The sequence below is a fragment of the Camellia sinensis genome, chromosome 1 (genome assembly GCF_055761805.1).
Source record: "Camellia sinensis isolate YWXY chromosome 1, ASM5576180v1, whole genome shotgun sequence".
NCBI lineage: Eukaryota > Viridiplantae > Streptophyta > Magnoliopsida > Ericales > Theaceae > Camellia > Camellia sinensis.
In genome coordinates this window covers 105,536,523-105,562,309 of record NC_138961.1, presented here as the reverse complement: position 1 = coordinate 105,562,309, position 25,787 = coordinate 105,536,523, and the positions used below count along the sequence as shown (strand labels likewise).

Sequence of the window (25,787 nt, the reverse complement as noted above, 5' to 3'; positions counted from 1 at the left end):
ATTTCCTTTTCATTTTCTTGCCAACTAGTCAATGATTTGTTCTCTGTAATTGATTACAGATATCAGATTCACAAGGTTCAACCTGTCAATAATCGCGACATCGGTAATTATGTGCAGAGAATTTCTCTGGGTTCAAACCAGAGAAAATTAAAGTTTCTCTGAGTTCAAAGAGAAATTTAGAGAAAATTGAAATTTCTGACTTTGTTCACAAATTTCTTTAGCTTTGTTTACAGAAATCTCTCTGTAAATCTCTCTCTCTCTCTACTGTTGTAATCTATTTTAATTTCTTTGATTGACTGCTAAGAAATCGAAAGAAAATTAAATTTATAAATTATGAGTTCTTAAGAGAATTCTATAGTTGTCAAATTAATTAGTATACATTACAACAAAATTCACAGTTTTTTTTTTTAATTTTAATTTTCTTTCTTCCGCTCTTTGTTATCTTATCAGCCAAACAAGTGGCAAGTGATAGAATTTATGTTGCTGATTACTCTATTACCATATCAATGTAGTCGCAACGGAGGACCGCCTCTGTTCGTTGAAGAATTGTGCGGGAAAAGCCTGCAATGAAGCACTCAAAATTACAAGAGAAATTTGTGAACGAAGTGAGAGAAATTTCAATTTTCTCTGAATTTCTCTGGTTTGAACTCAGAGAAATTTCAATTTTCTCTGATTTGAACCTAGATAAATTCTTTTTTATTTTTTATTTTTTTTGAGAAATTAGGCTCTAAATTCACAAATTTTAGTGCTATTTTGGTTAAGAAATGGGTTGAAGTTCTGATTTTGTATTACAGTTTTGCTGTGTAATTTTGACGCCCAATTTTTTTTTTGAAACGTCATAAGATTTAAATAACAATAACTTATTAGATAAAATTTTAACTACTAATTAAGAAGTTTTAAATTCTTAAATAGCCAAAGTCCAACAACAAAATAAAACTACAAGTTCACACACAACGTCACAACATTGTTAAATACTATTACAAGAGATAACAGGACTTTATTTTGATAAAATCTTGACTCAAAGTTAGCCAAGGTTCGATATTAGTAGCTGCTCAAATTTCAGCCTCAGTCCCTTCTTCGACGTAATCTGGCATGAAACGCTAGGACAACAAAATATATGCCATGAGTTTTGCAAAACAGTAAGAAAGCATAAGCAACCTACCATTCTTTTCGAGAGAAAATAATGAGATTATAAACACGAGATAATAATATAATAAATTACAGCTATTAAAATAATTCAAATAATTTTAATAACTTAGGTGACCCTTGAAATCTCACCAAAGAGGTTTAACTTACCAACCACTAAGTCATGGCCATGGTTAATTTGGAAACCCCCCCTTGGTCAAATATTCAAGAACTACCAAAGATGCCCACGCCCGGAGTTATATACCCAAGTGTAGATACCCCATTTTTGACCGTCCTCAAGACTTGGACGTTACCGCTTGAACACTCGGTGATCATCCATGTTCGTGTTTATTTTGAGTTTCTGGAGGTCTTGGCTACGAGCCTTGCCTCAGGATCTCTCGACTTGCTTGTTCTATGCTTGGTTTTACACCAACGACTTGTTTGTTTTTGCACTTAAGGATAGATAGTAGCTTGATAGCTACCCCTGATACCCACCGGCCATGGCTTGAGGCCATCGGTTGTGTTTGCCATTGGTGAAATATACCATTGGCCGGTCGGCACTTAGTGTGGTCGGCCGACCATCTGTTTGGTCGATGGCCTCCTTTTCTGGCCGGTGCCACATTTTTGCCTTTTTCAGGCATGGTGCAAGCCAGCTGTGCCAGCTGGAATGCACAGACCCTCCTCTCCATACACGAGTGTGGCTGTTTTGCTTCTTTTGCACCTTTTTGGTCTAGCTTCTTGAGGAAGCTTGGACCTTTGTCTTAGCTTCCTCAAGAAGCTTGGACACCTATCCCAACTTCCTAAGGAAGCCTTGGCCCTTTTGCCTTGGCTTCTTTAGGAAACCTTGACCCCTTTGTTGGCTTCCCTTGGAAGCTTAGCCTTTTCCATTGTCTATATAAAGAGACCTCCCCTCTCTTTTGTGGGGGTTGAGCAAAAAACCAGAGCTTACATATATATTCTGATATATATCACCTTCTCTCTCTACATCTTCCTTTCTCCTTTTGTGTGTGTTAGAGGCCCCAAAAGTGTGTTTTGACCTTAGTTTTGCACTAAGTCACCTACTATTACACCATACTTCGACTTTGGAGGCTTTGAGAGTTTGTTCTTGAGGTTTTGGATTGGTTTTGATCAGAAGAAGGAGCCTGAGCTTGCTGTTCTTGAGGTGTTCTTCAAGGGTAACACTTTTGCTTTAGATTCCCCAATCTTGCACTAGTCTTTAACCTATCTTGCTTACTGATTTAGACTTTGTGTATAACTAAAAAAAAGTCTTGTATTTGCATGCTTAAGATACTTCATTAAGGTTGTTTTGATGTTGGGGGTCGACCTCCCCCTCTAAGGCCTTGTTTGGCCCTTTTTGTGCCTCCATTGTTAAGCTTTGGTTACTTTGGTGTATTAGCCTTCTCACCACTGAAATCCAGTGGATTTTTAGTGGTGAAGAAGGGCGTTTGAAGTCTTGCAAAGGGGAGGGACACCCCTCTCCCCTTTGTGTCCCATTTGTCCATGTTTTTGACTCATAAAGGTAACATATGTGCTTGGGTGTCTTTGGCTCCATTTCAGAGGTTTTTGGGTGTCATTAGGTCATAATATGCCTCTGTTTTTGGTTGGATTAATGGCCCCTCTCATGCTTAATACACTTGCTTTGTATTCCCCCATTTTGCCTAGAAATGCATCTTGCCATTAGACCATCATGCTTGCACATCTTTGCCTAACTTTGTGAAGCTTTTAGTCATATTTTGCCATGCTTGAGGTCTGTTGGGTGTTGATTTGGTCATGCATTTCATGCTTTGTATAACCCCTTTGCATTCTAGCATGTTGGCATCGGGTGTGTGAGTTATTAGCATGCACTATCTTGGCTATTTTAGTGATTTGGAATCACTTATTACGTCATTTCAGTCCACGTTTTATGCTTGCATGTTTGCATTTTGTTATCCTTTCAATGCTTTGGAGAGACATGATCCTATGCTCCATGTATGGCCTTTTGTACATGCCTCTTGTTTTGTGTCTCTTAGCTGCCATATCAGGGGGTTTTGGGACTTATTTTGGTGCATTAAAACTCTGTTTTTGGTTGTATAGCTCATACCATGCTTGCTTGGGGTAGGTGTTGAGTAATGCTCCCATTTGTGGCCTTGAATGCCTTTCATTTTGCATCTATTCCCTAGCATGATTTGGCATCATCATTCACATGTTTTTTTTTTTAGAAGTTAACATGAGTGTTTAATGTCCATGCTTTCCACCTCTGAGTGTTCTTGAGAGTAGCCTTCCATGCTTGGCTTTTTGGCTCGTTGGTGTGCATGTTTGCATGAGCACTTGTCCACCATTTTTGGCACTTTTGGCCACTGTTTATGGCAAGGCTGAGGTCTGTCCTTTATGGTTTAAGTCCACCATTACATGTTTGTCATATGCTTGTTGCATATTTGGCTCATTATGTGTTGCCACATGCTAGTCCCATTGCATATTTGTCCATGTTTACTACATTACACATTGGCATGTTTAGTTTGCATTGCATTTGGCATGCCTTGCTTACTTAGCTTCATGTTGCATATTTGACCCATGTTGCATATGTGAGGTACATTGCATACTTGCATTACATTTTGCTTAGTTTGGGGTGTCAAACCAAGCTTGAGAATTGAGGAGTATTTGTACTTAAAGTGACGAGACACGTCTTAACCCTCGGTCGCCGATGCCCTTGATCTCAACATGATAGGGTGTTAGCATTCATTTGTTTGTTGCATGCATTTACATTAAGTTGCAAACTTGGTACCTTTGGCCATCACGCATTGAAATGCGTGACTGGTGGCCCGAGTACCAAGAGCTGCACTCCCTTGAGTCCTTAGCATGATAGGAAGAGTGACCATGCACATATTTGCTTGAAAATTCCATGCCATACACTGCTTGCCCTCTGCTGCTGGCCCGAGTACCGACCGGCCATCTTTAGTGCCGACCGGCCATCAGTGCCCAGCCGATGACACCATCTTTGGCCGATAACCTTATTCCCATGGCCGGTGGCCTTTTTCTTTGGCCGGTGGCACTCCACAGCACTCAAAAGGAAGCTCAAAGCAGTTCTGGAGACTTTCATAATTTTCAGAGGGGTGAGACAGTGTAAACAGAGGCAACAGTGGCATGGTACGGGTTTCCGGGCAAGGCGGATCGAGCATGCATCATTCACGCATCCCGAGACAGGGCTGCGGCCATCTTTCTTTTGCATTTCATTTCTTAATTAATTAGAAGTTCTGTAATAATTAATTTAGTAGTATTCATTTGGTTGTGTAATATTTATTCGGACCCTCCGAGCGAGGGAAATTGTGTAATAAGTGTGCGTGAGTATGTGTATGTCTTCCAATCCCGCGCCTTTCTTCCCTTTTATTTACCTGCTTTTAATGGTTAGTATTAGGGCATATTTAAATTAGCATACCTTATGCTATGCATGCGTGCGTTCATACATTTGTCTTGCATGCACCGGGCTCAGCGCATCATGCTAACTGCATTGTATTTCAATCCCAAATTGAATACATGTTATTTGTTGCATTTCACATGCCACGTTTAGAGTAGTCGAGCCTGTCTAGATCGCATCTTTGCATGTGTTGCATTAGCCATTTTTAACACGAACTAGGATCATGCATATGATTACTAACTAGTTTCTGTTTTGGCTTGGAGTACTAGGTAAGCTTTTTATACTTTAGCATGCCACATGTGTGTGAATGCTGCCATGATAGCATAATTACCATGAGGCTAGCTGCTTATGTGATATAACTGCCTGAATGCCTGTGGGTGGAGGTTGGGTTATTTGAATTGGAACAATGCATTAAATGCGAGTTTTAAGCCCACTTGGAAGTGGCAAAACCATATTTTCTAAGGCCCACTTGAGGGTGGCAAAATTCATGTCTTAGCCTACTTGCGGGTAGCACCATCAAACCATTTTCAAACAAACAAACATGAAATGTTTTATTCTAATTTAGGCAACCCAGTCTATACTTGTTTGCTGTGCGCATAACATAGTAAATCTAGGCTAATAACCGGAATAAGAACATGTAATGTTTTCAAAACAAGATATCATGGTTAGTAGAGGCCGATCTTTGATCGGGCGAGAGGGGGTGCTCATAGCTGACCTTCCCCAATCGTACCCAAGTTCTCGAGTCGAGGCAACTTTGGTGGTGACGGACACGTGGCCTCAGGCAAAGAGTTAGGGTTTCCTAAATTTCCCCAAAAATAAAATATTTAGGTGGCGACTCTGTATCTGGCAAAGCAGTCCATGTTTGGCACTTCTTTTCTAAAAATCTGTTTTTCTCAAAACGATTTGCCAGATTTGGACTCTTTGGTTTAGATTAAGAACCGTGACAATTTGAGAGTCCTGAACTGTAGTGAACCCACAAATGAACAGAACGGGACTCATCCTCCCGGGGCGTTCGGGGACGTCTACACCAAGCCGTGACATCCGCGGTCTGCCCCAAGGGAACGGTCTGCCAGGGGTACATAACTTCCCTGCGTGCCACCCGCACATCTACCCTTATTCCAAAACCAAATACCGATAAGGGTTCAAATAATCCCTGTGCCATCTTAGGGTTACGAGACACAATTTGCTTAAAAATTATTAAATACCAGGGCTCACCTTGAATACCCGGTATTAATCCTTTATCAGTAACTTTATATGTATTGAACACAAATTATTCAAATCTCAATCACCAATAATGTTATACCAACAAAAAAAAAAAAAAAAAAATCCCAACATAAAACATTATACATGTCACACAATAATAATTCAATGTCCAAAATTTAACAGACAATTAATTTAAACCATGGTATGAACATAATAACTTAGATATTAAAATTTTAAATAAATTATTTACACAATCCTAAAATTCGTGCAATTGAACAGAATACTCAATAGGGATGTTTAGGTCACTTTTCAGAAAGAATTTTAGAAAAATAAGATGTAAATAATCCTGTAAAATTTCTAGCAATCTTTATGACATAGGTTTGTCACATTTCCTTACATTAATTCCATGCTTAATTTTATAGATCAAATCCATAATCTAAAAATTTATCATGAAACTAGACTTCTCAAATTTCATCGTTTAGTTAGAAATTACCAGATTTGGCTTAGTATAGAATTTTAAATAAATGTTCAAATATATAATAAAATCTGTCTTACAGTTTCAGATTTAGTTAAAACTTTGTATAAATTCGTAGAAAACTCAAAAATTGTTGCCAAAATTCCTGGATAAACTAGACATCATTATCAACTACTTTTTAGAAGAATCATCTCAAAATTTTGAGTATAAAATTGTCTAAAAATTCGGGCAACATTCTGGCAGATTCAAAACAGATTATTTTCAACACAGTTTCAGATTTAGTTAAAATTTTGTATAAATTTGTAGAAAGCTCAAAAATTGTTGCCAAAATTCCTGGATGAACTAGACATCATTATCAAAAACTTTGTAGAAGAAATCATTTCGAAATTGTGAGTATAAAATTGTCTAAAAATTCGGGCAACATTCTGGCAGATTTAAAACAAATTAATTATTTTCAATCTTCTCTTTAAATGTATAAACTACACATGTAAGCCTATTTCTTTACAATAATAAGATGATTTTAAGACTATCAACATCTTGAAACACTTGATAAACACATCACAAAATTCCTACACATATATATAAAATTTCTATTTATGAGTAGTCATTTAAATCACAAGGACATAATCTGAAAACTTCACTAATAAAAAGAAATGAGAGGGTTGAGAGGGTTTTTTTACTTAATAGTAGGATTCAAATGGGTGACAAAATGGTAGAAAATTTTTGCTTCCTTAACCTTTCCCTCTTCTTTTCCTTCTACTGAATCTCTCCTCACTCGTATATACTTCTGCCTTTTTTTGTTTGTATGTGAGAATAAGCTTAGTCCTTCTTGGGTATATATAGGTAGAGCTCTCTCTCTCTCTCTCTCTCTCTTTGTTATTCTCTGCCACAATTCTACTCCACCCAAGAGTCATGATGTGGTGAAATTTACCAAGTTTACATGCAAGTTAGCATGTGGCATATTCTGCCACCGAATCTGATTTTTTTTTTCACTGTTATATATTTTAGATAGATTCTGAATAAAATTAATTAATTAATTAATTTATTTATTTTCTTTTAAGAATAATTTAAATATGGGTTTTCACAATCTACCCTCCTAAAAAAAATTTCCTCCTCGAAATTAATTTGTACCTTTAGACTCGAAAAGTTGAGGGTAATTGGCACGTATCATATCTTCTCGCTCCCATGTTGACTCTTCCATCCCACGATGTCTCCAGAGAACTCGAACCAATGGTATAGTTTTACCTCACAATTTCTTCTCGCAACAATCTAAAATTTTGATAGGCTTTTCTTCAAATGTCACGTCTTCATCAAGATTAATTTCCTCCCAATTGATGATGTGAGAAGAGTGTGGCTTGTATTTCCGTAGCATAGAGACGTGAAAAACATTATGTACTCCAGCCATTTAAGGTGGTAGAGCCAAACGATATGCCACTTCTCCTATTTTGTCCAAGATTTCCAAAGGCCCAATGAAGTGAGGTGACAACTTTCCCTTCTTTTTGAAACGAACAACTCCTCGGCGAGGCTGTATTTTCAGAAACACATGATCTCCAACTTTAAATGCTAAAGGTCTTCTCCTTTGATCTGCATGGCTTTTCTGCCTACTCTGAGCGGTCTCAAGCCTTTGGCTAATTAGTTTCACGTTCTCGGTAGTTTCTTGAACTAACTCTGGCCCTAAAAGAGGTGCTTCTCTAACTTCTGTCCAACATATTGGTGACCGGCAAGGCCGTCTGTACAAAGCTTCATACGGTGCCATACCAATACTTGCTTGAAAACTGTTATTGTAAGAGAATTCTACTAGTGGTAAGTGTTTCTCCCAACTACCCTTAAAGTCCATCACACAGGCTCGAAGCATGTCTTCTAAAGTCTGAATTGTTCTTTTTGATTGACCGTCAGTTTGAGGGTGAAAAGCTGTACTAAAACACAACTCTGTACCCAAGGCTTTTTGCAGACTTTGCTAGAATTGTGACGTAAAACGAGAATCACGATCTGACACTATTGAGATTGGTACTCCGTGCAATCTAATGATTTCTCAAATAAATAATCGACTTAAAGATTCGAGTGTGCCTACTGGTCCTATTGGTAGGAAATGTGTCGTCTTAGTTAACCGATCAACCACCACCCAAATGGCATCATGGCCCTGCGGCGACCGGGGTAATCCCGTTACAAAATCCATTGTTATGTGTTCCCATTTCCACTTAGGTATTGGTAAAAGTTGGAGTTTCCCTGCCAGCTTTTGATGTTCTGCCTTCACTTGCTGACATGTCAAGCACTTAGATACGAATTGAACAACGTCCTTCTTCATTCCACTCCACCAATACTATCGCTTAAGATGCTGGTACATCTTGTTTCCTCCCAGATGAACCGCAAAAACCGAATGATGAAATTCTTTAAGTACTTCCTTTCTTAATTGTTCGATGTTTGGCACAAAGATTCTAACTAGATACCTTAAACTACCATTTTGATAGAGCGTCCAATCTGGTGAAGATTCCCCGAACACTAATCGGGCCTTGATGAAGTCGGTCTCCTGATCAAATCTTTGGGCTTCCAACACTTTGGTAAGAAGTTGGGGTGTTGTAACTATTGTAAACAACCTACCCTTCCCATTCTGAGTCTCTGGTTGTAACTTAAACCCACTCACGGTGCTTACCATTTCCCATTCTTTAATTGATATGCTGGCTACAATCTCTCTTGTCTTTCGACTTAGTACATTTGCTACAACATTAGCCTTCCCGGGATGATATGACAAGGTGAATTGGTAATCTTCAAGGTACTCCATCCAGCGTCTCTGCCTCATGCTCAAATCTCTCTATGTGAACAAATACTTCAAGCTTTTGTGGTCGGTAAATATCTCAAATTTTTCGCCATAAAGGTAATGTCGCCAAGTCTTAAGTGCATAGACCATAGCCTCCAACTCCAGATCGTGAGTAGGATAATTTTTCTCATGATTCTTCAATTGTCTTGATTCGTAAGCTACTACCTTCCCGTTTTGCATTAACACACTACCTAACCCTTCTTTAGAGGCATCACAATAAACAGTGTACCCAACGTCACGTTCGGTTATGATTAATATAGGAGCGCTTGTCAGTCTTTTCTTGAGTTCTTGAAATGACTGCTCACACGTTTCATTCCATTCAAACTTTACTCATTTTTATGTTAGGCGTGTCATCAGCTTGGCTAATTTGGAGAAATCTTGAATGAATCTCCTATAATAACCTGCTAATCCCAAGAAACTACGAATCTCAAACGTATTCTTAGGTTGTTTCCACCCCATTACTGCTTCTACTTTAGCAGCATCCACTGATATTCCTGATTCAGACACAACATGACCTAAGAATTTTACTTCCTTCAACTAAAATTCACATTTGCTAGCTTTAGCATATAATTGGTTCTCTCTTAGAATTTGCAAAACGGTTCCTAGATGTTGCTAGTGGTCTTTCTCCGATCGTGAGTATATTAAAATATTGTCAATGAATACTACCACAAATTGGTCCAAATAGGGGGTAAAAATTTTGTTCATTAGACTCATGAATACCCTAGGCGCATTCGTCAAACCAAATGGCATTACCACAAACTCATAGTGGCCATAACGGGTTCGAAACGCAGTTTTGGGTATATCTTCTCCTCTGACACGAAGTTGGTGATATCCCGACCTATGGTCAATTTTGGAAAAACATTTTGAACCCCTTAATTGATCGAACAAGTCATCAATTCTGGGTAAGGGATATTGATTTTTAATGGTGACTTGATTTAGTTGTCGATAATCGATGCATAATCTTAAGGTTCCATCCTTCTTCTTCGCGAATAATGCTGGCGCTCCCTAAGGAGACGTATTTGGTCTGATGAACTTTTTATTCAATAGTTCTTGCAACTGCTCCTTCAATTCTCGAAGTTCAGTTGGCGCCATATGATGTGGTGCTATTGAAATCGGTGAAGTCCCAGGTTGAAGCTCAATCGTGAAATCTACATCTCATTTTGGGGGTAATCCCAGTAATTCATCCGGGAAAACGTTATCATACTCGCACACCACATGGGGTAATCCTGGATCCTTTCGATTTTCGTCTTCCAAAATTAAGCTTGCCAACCACCCAGTTAGTTGATCATGCCATCGCGACTTGCGACACGTTGGAGTTAGAGAATCTTGTCTACCTCCTTTAAATTGAACTTCCGTGCCATTAAGGGGGATGCTGTCACTATCTTACAGTAACAATCAATAATGGCTCGATGAACTGACAACCAGTCCATTCCTAGGATGACGTCAAAATCAGACATATCCATAACTCTTAGATCACAGATCAAATATGAACCGGAAATTTCTAGCTCACAAGATTTACATACTAGATTTACTCGGGTTTGACCTCCTAAGGGTAAAGCAACACTTATAGCTATCTCCAACGTTTCGGGTTCCAAACCCAAACTTGTCACACATGCAGTGGATATAAAAGAATGCGAAGCTCCAGAATCAAACAATACTTTAACCTAAGAATTCATAAGGATTAACATACATTGAATTACTGATGGGTTATCAACATCCTCTTCTCCTTGAAGAGCATACATTCTTCCTACTACCTGTTGGTTAGTCCCTCCTAGTTTCTTTCCGTTTCCAGTTCCTTGTGGTTGTGTTCTTGATCGGCCTACATTCCTAGAGGCTTGTGGCCGCCCCTTGTTGGTCTGAGTATTTTGAGTAGGCTTAGAACCTTGCCCTGGTTGGCATTTGTTGTATTGTTGTGCCCCACACTGACCCATAAAATACTCCTCACCTTGAGGACACTCACTTCGACGATGCCCCTGTTGACCACATTTGACACATCTTCCTTTCCACTCATTTACAAAGTTTCCACCTTGCTGGCTTCCTTGATTTTGCCTTTGTTGCTGCTGTTGCATCTCTCTAGCATAAGGTGCTGGTGCATGATGGTTTCTAGTGTTGTGGATTGGACCCCCTCTGCGTGGTTGGTTGTTGTTCCTTGATCGTTGATTTTGAGTGCGTTTGGAATCTACTAATTCTCGCTCCACAATTGAAGCTCGATCCACCATTTGAGCATAGGTGGACAGTTGCACTGCGATCAATCTTCCTTTAATGTCTGTGTCCAAACCCCATTCAAATCGCCTAACCTTATCCTCTTCATTTGCTACTATGGCTGAAGCGTACCATGAGAGAGCTTCAAAACGGTTCGCATATTGAGCGACTAACATTTTTCTTTGTTTCAGTTGGAGGAACTCTTGAATCATTTCTTGTCTTAGCGAGTTAGGAAAATACTTTTCCATGAATAGATCTTCGAACTGTCTCCAAGTTAATGTCTCTACTTGTCGAGTACTTTTGATCATTTCCCACCAATGATCTGCTTCCCCTTCCATTTGAAATGCCGCCATGGTCACTCTATCTTGTTCATTTCAGATGTCGGAAATATCTAGCAACTTCTTAATTTGTCTTAACCAAGCTTCAGCTTCATGGGGGTTTGATCCACTAAGGAATTTGTGGGGACGTAGCTTTTCAAATTTTGCTATCATTTCCGATTTGTTTTGATCTTGGTTTCGGGATGGTATATTGCCTACCCTATCAGCAATCGTGCGTATAATTCGAGCGACATCGCCATCAGACACTCCATCACCATTACCGTTGTTATTATTTCTTGTTCGTCCAGCCATTCTGCATGATGGGAATTTTTTTTCCTTTAGTAATTCGTGATTTGTTCATTTATTTATTTATTTATTTATTATTATTATTATTATTATTATTATTATTATTATTATTATGTGCAAGGATAGTAAAAAAAAAACTTCATTAATTAGATTAGATAAGCTCCAATTAGCAAAATACAAATAAAACAAAGGAAAAGATTAAATAACATACTACGGGCAAAAGATAGCCCCTACAATCCGAGTTAACTCCTACACTCACAATTCTAAACTAGGCAATTTTACATGTGAGTATACAAAACAATCGGTTAGCCTAGTTTATAATTCCCTTAAGACCCCTTAAAATAGCCAAGGAAAGTCTCTCCACACAAGGGCTTCCGGCTCCCATGTGTCTTGGAAAAGCCCCATGAATCGCCACATCACCCTCACGAAGATAGCAGTTTCGCACACACGATGCCCTAGCAGCTGCACCGGCTCCTCCCAATAGGTCATCCAGTCTCTGAAGTCCACTGACCCATATGTCCTCACAATTCTGCTTGGGTCGGGCATGATATATTGAAGGCTCCAAAAGTCAAAAAGGTTGCCCACCCCATCAGTGAAACCATTCGGGAAGAGGCCTAATTGATATACCCAGGGAGTCTCTTGTCTTAGAATCTGGATAGGTCCGATATAGGCACCCACCCAACTCTCAGCTTTCCAAGCACAACCTCCTAGGGGATAAAGTCTGACATATATAAAAGAGCCAATCTGCAACCCATTTCGCACATCCTAACCCTCAAATATGGCTTCCATATCTCCAGTGCTCTCCTTGGTATTGCCTTCTATAGACTCATCTTCGGTGTCTAACTCAATCACAATAACCTCCAGGGGGTTGTATTTTGGTACAACTTCTTCAGACTCAGGTTCAGGCTCAAGTTCAGAATCAGGTTCGGGGTCAAGCTTAGGCTCAGGTTCATAGTCTTCTATAGGCATCTCCACTTCTTCACTTGGGTCAGATTCTATGTCATAGTTTTCCACCGAATTTTCCTCGTTAGAGTTAATGTCTGATGACCCTGGCATTCTACAATTAAAAGATTCTAACTTAGTTAAGTCACTGAATAAGCTTAGTCCTTTTTGGGTATATATAGGCAGAGCTCTCTCTTTCTCTCTTTGTTATTCTCTGCCACAATTCTACTCCACCCAAGAGTCATGATGTGGTGAAATTTACCAAGCTTACATGTAAGTTAGCATGTGGCATATTCTGCCACCGAATCTGATTTTTTTTTTTACACTATTATATATTTTAGGTAGATTCTAAATAAAATTAATTAATTAATTAATTATTTAATTAATTTTCTTTTAAGAATAATTTAAATATGGGTTTTCACAGTAATTTTGCTAAGTTGGTGAATTAGAGATTTGGGTTTGGATTTTGAAGGTTGATCAAAAATAAAAATTTGTTAGGAAGTTGGCTGTAAATTTACAAAATTTAGTATTTTGGTGAGGAAATTACAACAACTTATTAGTATTTTGTTTTAATCAATTTTCTCTAGGTAATTTTCTTTGCCCTGTTTAATTTTCTCTATGTTATTCAATTTTCTTTGGTTAATTTCCCTGCCTTGTTTAATTTTCGCTGTATTGTTCAATTTTCTTTGGTTTGAACTCAAAAAAATTTAAATTTTCTCTGGTTTGAAACTAGAGAAATTTTTCGAGAAGCCCAGAATTTCTTTGGAGAGAATTTCTCTAGATTAAAATTTTTCTGGATCAATGTTGAGGGATCTTAGACATTATAAAAATATTGAATATTTTTTATATTATAAAATCTTAATATGAGTATCTTAAAAAAAATATCTCTTAATATTATTATTATTATTATTATTATTGTTATGAAATATTCAAACATAATATTAATAAATCCGACATACTGCAATCCAGCAGCAACCCGCTAGTTCTGCCGATCACAGATTAGAGTTGGGCCTGGACTGGCCCCGAGTAGGTCCAAGCTTACTATTCTGCACAAAGCTTTCTAAATTGCTCTACCAGCCCAATACTTTCATAAAATGTCAACGTCCTCCACAATATTTCAAGAATTTACACCATTCCTCTTTGAACCTTCCCCGTAGATTAGAACATCCAACTCTCTCCAAAAGCCCTAAACCCTAACGACCCATTAAACAAAAAAATGCACTTGTTCTCTGCATATTCAACCAAAATGTGGAAACTGAATAATAGCATAACCACCACCTTCAAAACCAGTTCACTGATTCAGAAGACAATACTCCAAAACACATCACCCATTAACGCGTTCGCATCAACAAGAAGACCCTTTTCACAGTCGACCTCCATACCCAAGAAGCTCCAAAGGGTGCGAGACCATGGCTACGACAACTACATGGAGGTCGAGAAGAAAATGCGCAAAGTCCTCAAGTTCCAAGACCTCATTCTCTCGTTACCCAGTTCCATGGTCTCTATTTCTCGCCTCGACACCCTCGCTCGCCGAATCGGCTTGAAGCAATTCGAAGCCGGCCGATTCATCCTCAAATTCCCCCACATCTTCGAGATTTTCGAACACCCAGTTCAGAGAATTCTCTATTGCAGACTAACCCGAAAAGCTCTGCTCCAAATTGATCAGGAGAAGGAAGCCCTTCTTGCCCAAGTCCCCGACGCCGTGACCCGTCTCCGGAAACTCGTCATGTTGTCCAACACTGGCCGTCTTCAGCTCGAACACGTTCGAATTGCCCGTAAAGACCTTGGGCTTCCGGATGACTTCGAATTCTCGGTAATTCTCAAGTACCCACAATTTTTTAGATTGTTTGATGCCAAGGAAACTAGGAATAAGTACATTGAGACTGTAGAGAGAGATCCAAAATTGGCCGTGTGTGCTATAGAGAGACTCAGGGAGAAAGAGTATAGAGAGAAGGGAATTGATGCTGAAAATATTCGGTTTTCATTTATTGTGAATTTCCCACCTGGGTTTAAGATTGGCAAGTATTATAAAATTGCTGTGTGGAAATGGCAACGGATTCCATATTGGTCCCCTTATGATGATATTTCGGGTTATGATTTGAGGTCGCTTGAGGCGCAGAAGCGGATGGAGAAGAGGGCTGTTGCGATGATTCATGAATTGTTGTCGTTGACAGTGGAAAAGAAGATTACTTTGGAGAGGATTGCACATTTCCGGTTAGTGATGAATTTGCCCAAGAAGCTCAAGGAGTTCCTTCTTCAACATCAGGGAATATTTTATATATCAACAAGGGGTAATCAAGGGAAGCTTCATACAGTTTTTCTCAGGGAGGTTTATAAAAAAGGGGAGTTGATAGAACCAAATGATTTGTATTTGGCAAGGAGAAAGCTTGCTGAGTTAATTTTGTTGAGTCCTAGGAAAGTTAAGGTGGATAGAGAACTGGTCAGTTATAGGAGGAATGGAGAAGATGATGAAATGGGGAGCGTCAAAAGAGACTGTGTTGAGAATGCTTTTGATGATTTTGAGACAGAAGACAGTGTTAGACACGTCGGGGAGGGAAAGGATGATTTGCGGTCAGATTTGCTGCATTATGATGATGTCTCTGACTATACGGATGGGGATAATGATAGTGAGGAAGGTGTGGATGCAGGACTGAGATAAGAATTTCGCTTGAATGGTCTTTATGAAATCTTTGCATTTCTAGTTATTTGCTGTCCATTTTTGCGTCAAAGTGTCGCTGTCTTTCAATTCTAGAAAAGCATTCGGACATTGCTAGAGAGAACCATGCATCTTGTTCATCATATAACTTATGAAGCTCATCAATGGCTGCAGATTGGCTGGTTATATAAGGATGGCATGTGACCAAGAATGCACTCTCGTAAAGAATTTGTAAGTTGGACTGTGTAATTGGTGGAGATTCAACTTGGTATGGGTTTGGTTCTTACTAGATGATATTGTGAAGGAGAAGAAGGTTTGATATGTCAAACTGATCTAATTTTATTCTTGATGAGCTGAAAGTTACATATTTCATGGGTGTATTTGTCCATTCAATGGCTACTTATTATTATCAATCCAGAGCAAGTCTGACAGTAACGTTTGCTGAGGCGGGAAAGTTAAGGTTTTTCCAGAAGAACCAGAATGTGAAGAATTCTTGCTTCACTAGGCTTCCTGTGCATATTCATGTAAGTTAAATCCATTCATTTTGTCCATCATATGCAATTTTGTGACATAATAATCAGGAGTGATCGTAGATCTAAGAACAGAATGATGTATATTCTGCCTTAGTTTACATTTTGTACACATTGGATCAAGAATAGTTAATGAAAAGACAATAATACCAAGGAGTTGTTTTTACCTTATGTTACATGGACTTGGGTATGAGCATTGGGTGTGGGTCCAAGCTTCGGACTTCCCTAACCTTTAATCTTAGAATATAGGAATATGTGTCTAAAGCTGGGGTGGATACATGAACACATCTTGAACATTTAATAAATTATATATTGTACAATATTCTGATTTATCAAAAATGTATATATATATATATTTTACAATATTTTAACATAGGTGGTGCTATTATTTATGAATGTACTTAAAATTAATAGAATTTAGGGGAAAACAGATTTCTATCTGCCTATGGCATCCATATGAAAAGCTAGAAATTTTTACTATCAAATGTGAGCTTCTTTTTCTTCAAACTTCATTAAAAATTAGAGAATTCAAGTGTCTTATTCGATTATGGGGTTGGACACATACCCCATAGGGCCTATACTATTATCCTTGTCCTATCATGTGCAGACAGTACACTAGGAGGAACAAAAGAGTCCATGTATCACAGGTTTTAATTCAAATCAGATATTTGAATTTTTAAGATACTTAAGTAACCTTGACCATTTTATCAATCTCAAGTATCAGGCATATTTCTAAGTCTCGTGCAATTTGAAATTCCTGAACAAACATATTATTTTAACATTAGCTCTAATTTTATAAAGGTCTGGTCAGACGTGCTAAATTATGCAAATTAAGTGAGTTTGGGGCAAACTTATATTGTTATCCTAATAGGATTTATTTTCTTTAGGAAAAAAATGCTGGGTAAATCATGTTAAAACTGATGTTGGATCTCTATCATCTTTTCAAACCACTTCAATGAGGATCTGTAATTGCCGACCATACTCCTATGTGAGTGGGTTTGGGTCGGTTCTCTTCCTTTTGGAATTGCAGCAGGATGCATTAATTCTTCACTCCTTACAGCTTGTGTGACATCCGAGTCTTCTATTTGGACCTCATCCTCTTCTTGACTAACAATTAGATCTTCTTGGGGTGCTTTTGAATCATCAATAAGAGCCTCACCAACCTTGAAAATCTGGTCATCTTCCACCTTGGGCAGATTTTGATCTTGGTCCTCTAATTCTACCCTGGAACACAGAGTTAGGAGTAAAAACCTTCTTCAACCTTGATGCTGTGTGGGGTGATTTTGATTCATCAACCAAACTCTCTTTATTCTTGAAAATTTCAATATTTATCACCTTGTCTTGAGTTGGTCAGCTGTCCAAAGCATTAAGCCATTGACTAAAATTATCAAGGTGCACAATTTTTAAAAGAAAATCGATCCCTTTGGTTCTTAGAAAATATCCCTGCGACAAAAGATCTTCCACAACGAATTGACATGTTTTATAGCTTGCTCTAATAATAGGATCTTTTGCTTTGATACCAAATTGATGCAAGACAATTAGGGACAACAACAAATCTAGGCTTTTGGGGCTGAAGAAGAGAGAAGAAGAGAGAATTGAAGAAGATAGGTTTAGACATCACACCTAAATTCCATAGGCATCACATGTAGGGTTAGGGTTACATCACACAAACCCAAAAGAAGCTTAAAAGCTCTCGATTTTTATATATATATATATATATATATAAAATATCAACTTGATTGATTATGAGTATTACATGGCTTCCATGAAGCACAGACACCTCTTCGAGGGCTGCATATCAGTGTCGGACACGGACACACGTCGGACATGCGGTGGACACGTGTTTGACACGCAGTAGAAGGTGTCCGATTTTTTAATTTTTTATTTTTTGTAGACGGACATGTGTAATGGACATGTTCGGGACACCGTAGGGTGAAATTCATAATTTATGAAACTTGTGGGGGTCAATTTGTAAAAAAACAAAAACAGATCAATTTGTAACCTTGAATTGAACAGAGAGAACATAAGAGAGTGAGAGAAAGGCTCGTCAGGCACACCTGGTCGCTCTTCGTTGGTTAGTCGTCGCTCGTCGGTGGTTGCTGCTCGCTGCTCTTGTTGTTATCCAAGGTACAACTTTGATCTTCTTCTTCATTCTTCGATCTTCTTCTTTGATCTTCTCTCTTGTCTCTCTCAGTCGCTGTCTTGCTCTCTCTCAATCACTCTCTCTTCTGATCTGCTCTTGAACCCTTATTTTCGTCTTTTCTTTTATAGGCTGATGGTAACATCTCTCTCTCTCTCTCTCTCTCTCTCTCTCTCTCTTCTATTTTTTCGATTTTATTTTATTTTTTCTTTTCTGTCTCTATAACTTTTATTTGATTATATTCTTTTTTTTTTTTGGCTGTTTAGTTTTGTTAAATCAATGAAATGTTTTTTATTTTTATTTTTATAATTGTAATAGTGTTATTTTGTATTTTTTTTTATTACATTTCAATGATTTTTTTAAAAATAATTTTATGATATATAATAAATAAATTTAATTATATATATTGAACGTATTCCCACCTTGTCGTGTCCTCTATTTTTTTGAAAATTTACGAGTGTGTTTGGTTTGTGTTTGTAGAGTAGTTTTTGAGATAAAAAGTACGAAAACTTGTTTGGTTTGTCTTTTTTCAAAAATGATTTTGGAAAATTGTTTTGGAGAGAGGGTTTTAAAAAAAGTGAGTGATTTGATGTGTATGAGAGAGAGAGAGTGACTTTGGAAAGTAGGTAATCAAACAAAATTTTTAGATTTTTTTTTGGAAAAATTTGTTTGGTTTGATTACTCTTAAAAATTTGTTTGCAGAGATTTTTTCCCAATTTTTTTTTCTAAAATACAAACCAAACAAGGCCACGTGTCCGTGTCCGTGCTTCATAGCATGACTTTATATTGGACTAGGAAACTTTCTAAACCAATTATGACTAAAAAAGGAAACTATTAAATATATTTGATTTCTAAGAAATAAAATAAAATTACCAAAATATCCCTAACCTTAAAAATCCTAGAAAACATAAAAATAATAATAATATAAGACGCTAATAATGCTTAAAACATAATTATAAAAGATTTTTATAGGATTTTCTATGAAATCATGTCAATGTCCAAGTATTATCATGTGACAACCAACCTTTCATGCATAATGCATATAATGTCATTCATGTATTTTAATCTTGTGATCAGGCTTACTTGCTTGAACTAGAACTTGATAGGAATCATATGAGAAGGAGAAGTTAGTTTGAAAAATTAAGCCTAGAGAATTGTTTGCTTCATGCTTCAAGTTAGGGAATGTTTTGGTATAGAATTTATAGACCATAGGATATGCCATACCTTAATTGAGGAGCTTAAAGACTTTGGTCTAATTTGCTTATCCATTTGGTGCTATTTGTTGTTTTGCTAATTTGGATGAGTACTAATTAAGAAGGATTAGTGAGCTTTGATTAAGGTTAATTAAGTTAAGAAAGATTAGATTAAGCCTTGTTTAATTAGCCTTAACATGTATTAAGTTAGCCTAAGCAATTTTTGATGTTCTTGATGCATGTAGGTCTTCATGTTTATATTTCCCATTGATTTTCACAAGTTTTATAGCTTAAATTTATGCATAGGAAGGAAGGAAAGATAGATTGCATGAAAAACAAGTTCTACTCAAATTCTTGAAAGTTTCATCCTTGATTCTTGAAACCAAATGAAGTTTGATGTTTTTAATTTGGAAAACAATCATACTTTCTTGTTTACCATCAAATATACACCCAACTCAAGAAAAGAGGAAGAAATGAACTTGAGAGATTGCTGAATTTTGTACAGCAGCTAATTACCTAGAACTGCACGCGCGGTGGGACTCCCGCTCGTGCGGCCAACACTCCTCTGTTCACGAGTCAATTCTAAAAAAAAAGGCAAGTGCGGGCCACATGTGCGGATTGGGTCCTGCACGTGCAGAAATCCACTGTTTTGCCTATGCTCTTGTTTTGTAACCTTCTTTCGCATAGGACACTTCTTATACCCATTTGACGCTTAGATAAGACTTGAATTGGACCTAAAGCAATGCTAGAATACTTGAGAGGATTTAATAAAAACATTTTACTAAGTTTAAACAATCAATTTGTTATGTGAATACAAGTTAAGTAAGTGTTTCAATGTCTTGCTATTGTTTTGTGTATAGCTTTGGAAGTAGGAAGAAACCCCTTGTTTAATCGAGCTATTTGTGAGTTGTGATTTAGTAACACTATGTTCAAACGATTATGTTTTCAATGCAAACATTGATTATGTTTACAAGTTATGATGTGTTTTGCTATGAATGAATATTCCATACTCTTTTATCATGTACTTCGATGGCATTCTTGGATCATGTCCCACAATTGGGAGAATATCCAATCATGTGTTATGGCTAAGCTTATCTTGTTCTGTTTAGCCAGTACCTAGGCTAGTTAAGCATCTTTTAATCATTGAAATGTCTATCACTATGTAATGGTTTCAAGTCAAGTATGTTTTGCCTTGTTCAAATTAAAGATATGTTTAAGTTATATTTCAATGTTATATTTGTAAAGCTCATTGATGTTCATTCATTTACTGTCTTACTTTATTACTATTCACTGGATAATGACTGACCCCTCTCTCTTATATGTATATAGGTGAAGATGAAGAACAAGGACACGAGGAAGAGTCGCACTAGAACCCTTTTCTTTTAGTTTGTTCTTTTGGAAGTTGTTTCCTTGAGACATGAGTTTTGTTTATATGTTTTGGTTTTTGTAGGACGTCTTTTGGTGATGTACTCTTTTCTTTTTGTTGTTTGCACTTGTAACTATCAAGACAAATAAATAAAAGGCATGCTTGTTTTGTTTTCATCATACTTATGCACATGCTCTGGATGGATTTTGATTAATATAATAAACAGGTTATTCTGCATAAGCCTCAAAGTTATAGTTCAGTCTTGTCTTGTCTTGTCTTGTCTTGTTAGGCCTTTGGTAGTTCGACACTACTAGCCGATCACAGTTGTTATCCTATTTCGGACGAGATGGGGTTGTGTAGGAATGGCAACGGGCCGGGGCGGGGTCGGGGATTGCACTCCCCATTCCTGATCCCCGAAGGTGAAAAAATCTCTGTTCCCGCCCACGCCCCTGATCCCCGGTGGGGAATCTATTACCCCCCCTCCCCCCCGCGCCTCCGTCGCCTAATGGGGATCGGGTTTCCCTGACCCCGAAATATTCCCGGCCTTTTTTTTTTTTTAAATTTTGTTCAACACAATACAAGAACAAAAAAAATAAAATAAAATTAATCAGTATGTTTCATCATCATCAACAACAATCATCAACTTAAAAAAAAAAGAAAAAAAAGAGAGAAGACAATCACTTTATCGAATCCAAATTCATCACAAACACACAAGATGCGTTGATCTACCTTCAGATCTGGGTTCTAGCTCGATTGTTGCAGATCTCAGTTTAGATCATTGCAGATCTCAATTCTAGCTCGATCGTTGTAGATTGGCGGTGATAGGAGGAGGGAGAGGAGGACAACGGAAGAAGAGGAGAGGACAACAAAGGGAGGGAGTTGGTGGTGATGATCGTTGCATATTGGCGGTGATGGGAGAAGGGAGAGGACAGTGGAGGGAAGGAGTCGGCGGTGATGATTGTTGCAAATCGGCGGTGATGAGAGGTGGGAGAAGACATCGGAGGGAGGGAGGGAGTGGGCGGTGGTGGGAGGGTTTCAGAGAGAGAGAGAGACCGTGAGAGAGAAGATTAAGAGGCGTGTGTGTGTGTGTGAGACTGTGAGTGAGGTTTGGTTTATATATATGGAGGGGTAAAATGGTAATTTTATTTCGGGGACAAATCGGGGCGGAGGCGGAGGCGGAGGTGGAGGAGGGGGCGGGGACGGGGACGAGGTTGGGCTGAGTACGGGGGTTGGACACTTATCCCCGTCCCCGGTCCGAAACTGATCGGGGATTGATTTTTGAATACCATCCCCATCCCGTCGGTGGTATTTTTCGGGAAAAAACCGCTCAAATCAGGGTCAGAGAGTCGGGTCCCCGTTGGTTCGGGTTTAAATTGCCATCTTTAGGGTTGTGACACATCACTTCTCTGAATTTAGCCTTTCTTGAGCTTCTTATACTCTGCATCACTTATGCCATCCCTCTATGAGGCTTTTGTCACCATTGATAGTGATGAGTGACGTTGGTGATTGGTTTAGCTTATCTCTCCTCCAGTCCCTCCAGTTTTATCTCCTCATTTATAGCAGCTTCAGTCCCAGATTGGTCAACTCCAGAAGCAACTTGGGTCTTTCACTACTCGTTCTCAGGGCCCATTATCTTCCTCTGCTACCACACTCGCTACAGGTACTACTATTGCTTTTCATGTTCTGTTTAATATTCCCTCATAGGTTCAAAATTTTGAAGTTAATGATCATATGACGAGTGAGTTCTCTTTTCTTTCATCTCCAGTCCCTACTATCGCCCAATTTGTCTTATCTTGTTGATGGTCCTTCATCTTCTATGCGTCATAAGGGTTTTGTTTCTTATCTCCTAATATTTCTCTATCTTCTATTCTGCATGTTCCTAATTTCGCATATAACCTCTTATGTGTTGGTTGTTTTGCTAAAACTTTTAATTGTATTGTCATCTTCTTACCCACTTTTTGTCTTTTATAAGACCTGATTTGAAGAGGATTTTTGACAGTGGTTATGAGCCCGATAGGCTTTACTACTTGGGGATCCATCGGACCGACCTTCATCTGCTTTAGCTAGTTTTCAGACTTCTAGTTTGCCTGCTTTTGTGTCGTGCGTTTTTTTTTTTTTTTTTTTTTTTTTTTTTTTTTTTTTCAGTTCAAACATTAACTTATGGCATGCCCATATGGGTCACGTCAATTTTCAATATTTATGTGTACTTTTTCCGTTATTAAAGAAAGCATGTAAGGATTCCAAGTTTCATTGTATGGTTTTTGAGTTGGTTAAGCATACCCCGTACTAGTTATATACCTCACATGACTCGTGCCTCTAGTGCTTTTGATCTCATTCATTCAGATGTTTGGCGATCTTCTCCAGTCCATGCCTTCTATGACTATAGATATTATGTGACTTTTATTGATGACCACACTAGGTGTACTAATCATCTCATTGCCCAGTATCTTTCGTATGGGCATGTTTCAAATTCCTCTCTTTCCTTGGAAAACTCAAGTTAGATTCTATTCCTCGTCCTATGTCAAAGGCCCTTTGGAATCCCAAATGGGTGGAATCTATATAGGCTGAAATGGCTACTTTACAACATAATCAGACCTGGGAATTTGTCTCTTTACCATCTGGGGAGAGCACTATTGTTTGCAAATGGGCGTTCAGCATTAAGTATCTTGCAGATGGCTTTGTGGACTGCTACAAAGTGCGGCTGTTTGCCGAGGACTTGACACATGTTCCTGGCAAGGATTTTAGGACTACTTTTGCGCCTATTGCTAAGTGATTAAGGCCGAATTGTACAACACTGAGACCGGTAACTAGGATCTCTTAACCTTACTTGCTAGTCAAATTGTATATTTTATGTCTGTTTAATGTTAATTAGGTTGGATGCAGTATGAGCATGAAATGAGCAAAAATCAATATTTTTAACAAAAAAATGCTTTCCGCACGTGTGGAGGACCATTGGCCCATCCATTACAGCCAAATAGGGGCCCAAGAAAATAGCACGTGCGGAGGCCCATTCCTGCACATGTAGTGGCATTTCCTGTACATGTAGAAGCCCATTCCCGCACGTGTGGTGGCATGTCCCGCACGTGCGGCCATACCTCAGAAAACATGCCCGTGGTTTGGAATTGTTTGAAAGAGCTAGAGGTATAAAAAGACAGAGAAAAGGCTAGATTAGGGTTCCAAAATATTTCAAGAGAGAGGAAGGGCAAGGGTTTGAAAAGGAGGTTTCTCCAGCTTCAAGAACATCTTTCATGGGGGTTTCTTCTTTTTTTACCTCTTCCCACTCCTCCATGAGTGGCTAGGCTTCTATTTCTAGGGTTTTAATGAAACCCTAGCCAAGTAAATAGGGTTTTCTTTTTTATTTTTGATTATGTAATGGTTTGAACAAGTTGTATGGTATTCAAGAAGTTCTTAAATATATTTTTCATTATTTCTTCAAGTATTCGTCTTTCTGTGATTGTTGAATACTTTTCATGAAATGGTTTTCTATTCTTTTATATTCAAGGAATGAGACGAGCCATACTATGAGAAACGAGTCGTCTTGCTACCCTAGTTTAGAGCGAACGACTTATGCTACTTGAGATGGTTCATGCCTATAAATTGAATGTGATAATTCTCTTGATCAATGCTTTGGACTTGTAGTTGCAAAGTATTATTTGGTTCGAACTGTAACATAATTGATTTTCAAATTGAGACCTTATTTATGTAACTAATGGTGAATTTATTACCCTAGGTTTTTCCCAAAATCAGTAACTTCATCTTTACTTTTAATTGTTAGTTTAATCTCATAGTTATTTTAATTATCATTAGTTTATGATCAATCATCTCTTTGATCAAAATTAATTTAGGAATTTAACAATTAAATTAGTTTAATTTCACATTTGTCTATGTGGATCGATACCAGGACTTACCATTATTCTAAGAAATTTGGTGTAGTTTAGTGTTTATTTTTGGTGTGTGAAACGACCCATCAAATTTTAGCATCGTTGCCGGGGACTTTTGGCGAAATTAATTAATTTAAAATTATATTCTTATTTTAATTTTTAGTTTAGGATTTTATGTGTTCGTGTTGCTAAGTGTGCAAAGTTTTTGCAAGTGGAGCTATCACCGAAGTGCAAGCGGAGCGCAACCGAGCTTTAAAAACAAATTGCAATACTAAAGTACCTAAAAAAAACAAAAGAAGAAGCAAATACTCGCAAGCAAAGCACCAAAGTGGTAAAAATAGAGAACTCATGTGGAGATTGGAGACAACGGTCTACACGTTAAGCACTCGCAAGATGAGTAAAGCGTTTTCGTTAAACTGCTACGAGTATTTTCACCTTTGGTATTTTGATTTCATAACTTAGTGCACAAGAGTCGGAACTTAGTGTGTGTGTGTGCGCGTGTGAGTGGTGTATGCACGGGCGCCGTTCTTGCCGCCCTGAATTGTAGAGTTTGGACCTTGAACTAGAAAGGACTCTTAGGAACCTTAAAGCCTCTTCCCATGTTCCTAGGCTTAAATATCAATATCTATACTCAGAACCATTAGAGATGGTGAACTAGAATGCTTTCCCGAATGGGCCCAACCAGACCCTTAAGGATTACTTCACACCTACTGCATATACATTACCATCATGCATTCAGCTACTAGACACCACTGCTACTCATTATGAGATTAAGTCCAACACTATCCAAATGTTCCCATCATTCCATGGACTAGCTCATGATGATCCTGACAAACATCTGCATGAACTTTTGGAAATTTGCTCTACAGTGAAGATCCATAATTTCACCAATGTGGCCTTAATGTTGCCACTGTTCCTATTTTTACTTAAGGACAAAGCCAAACACTGGCTGAACTCCTTACCTGCTAATTATATCACAACAAAGGAATGATTATAGCATAAGTTTTTAGAGAAGTACTTTCCCATTGGTAAGACCAACCAACTCAGGTGAGCCATCACCAATTTTGCTCAAATTGATGGCGAGCAATTTCATGAAACATGGGAAAGACTTCATGACCTTCTCCAACAGTGTCCCCACCACCAAGTGTCTAATTGGCAATTTGTTCAGACATTTTACTATGGCTTAGCTGAGCCTTACCACCAAATGGTGGATTTTTCTTGTTGTGGGACATTCATGTCAAAAAA

The 25,787-nt window shown here is 38.1% G+C and overlaps 2 protein-coding genes across 2 annotated transcripts; one reads left to right on the top strand and one right to left on the bottom strand.

The window, feature by feature from the left end:
• Window positions 1–10,325: 10,325 nt before the first annotated feature.
• On the bottom strand, window positions 10,326–11,564 carry LOC114289046 (uncharacterized). The gene is made up of 2 exons (XM_028232682.2): window positions 10,764–11,564; window positions 10,326–10,673 (listed from the first exon to the last, which is right to left on the bottom strand). The coding sequence occupies exons 1-2, from the start codon at window positions 11,562–11,564 to the stop codon at window positions 10,326–10,328; spliced, it is 1,149 nt and encodes a 382-aa protein (XP_028088483.2).
• Window positions 11,565–13,902: 2,338 nt separating this feature from the next.
• RPD1 (Ubiquitin carboxyl-terminal hydrolase family protein) lies at window positions 13,903–20,840 on the top strand. The gene is made up of 2 exons (XM_028232670.2): window positions 13,903–15,956; window positions 20,625–20,840. Exon 1 carries the CDS (start codon window positions 13,993–13,995, stop codon window positions 15,433–15,435), a length of 1,443 nt encoding a protein of 480 aa, XP_028088471.1. The 5' UTR covers window positions 13,903–13,992; the 3' UTR covers window positions 15,436–15,956; window positions 20,625–20,840.
• Window positions 20,841–25,787: the final 4,947 nt, after the last annotated feature.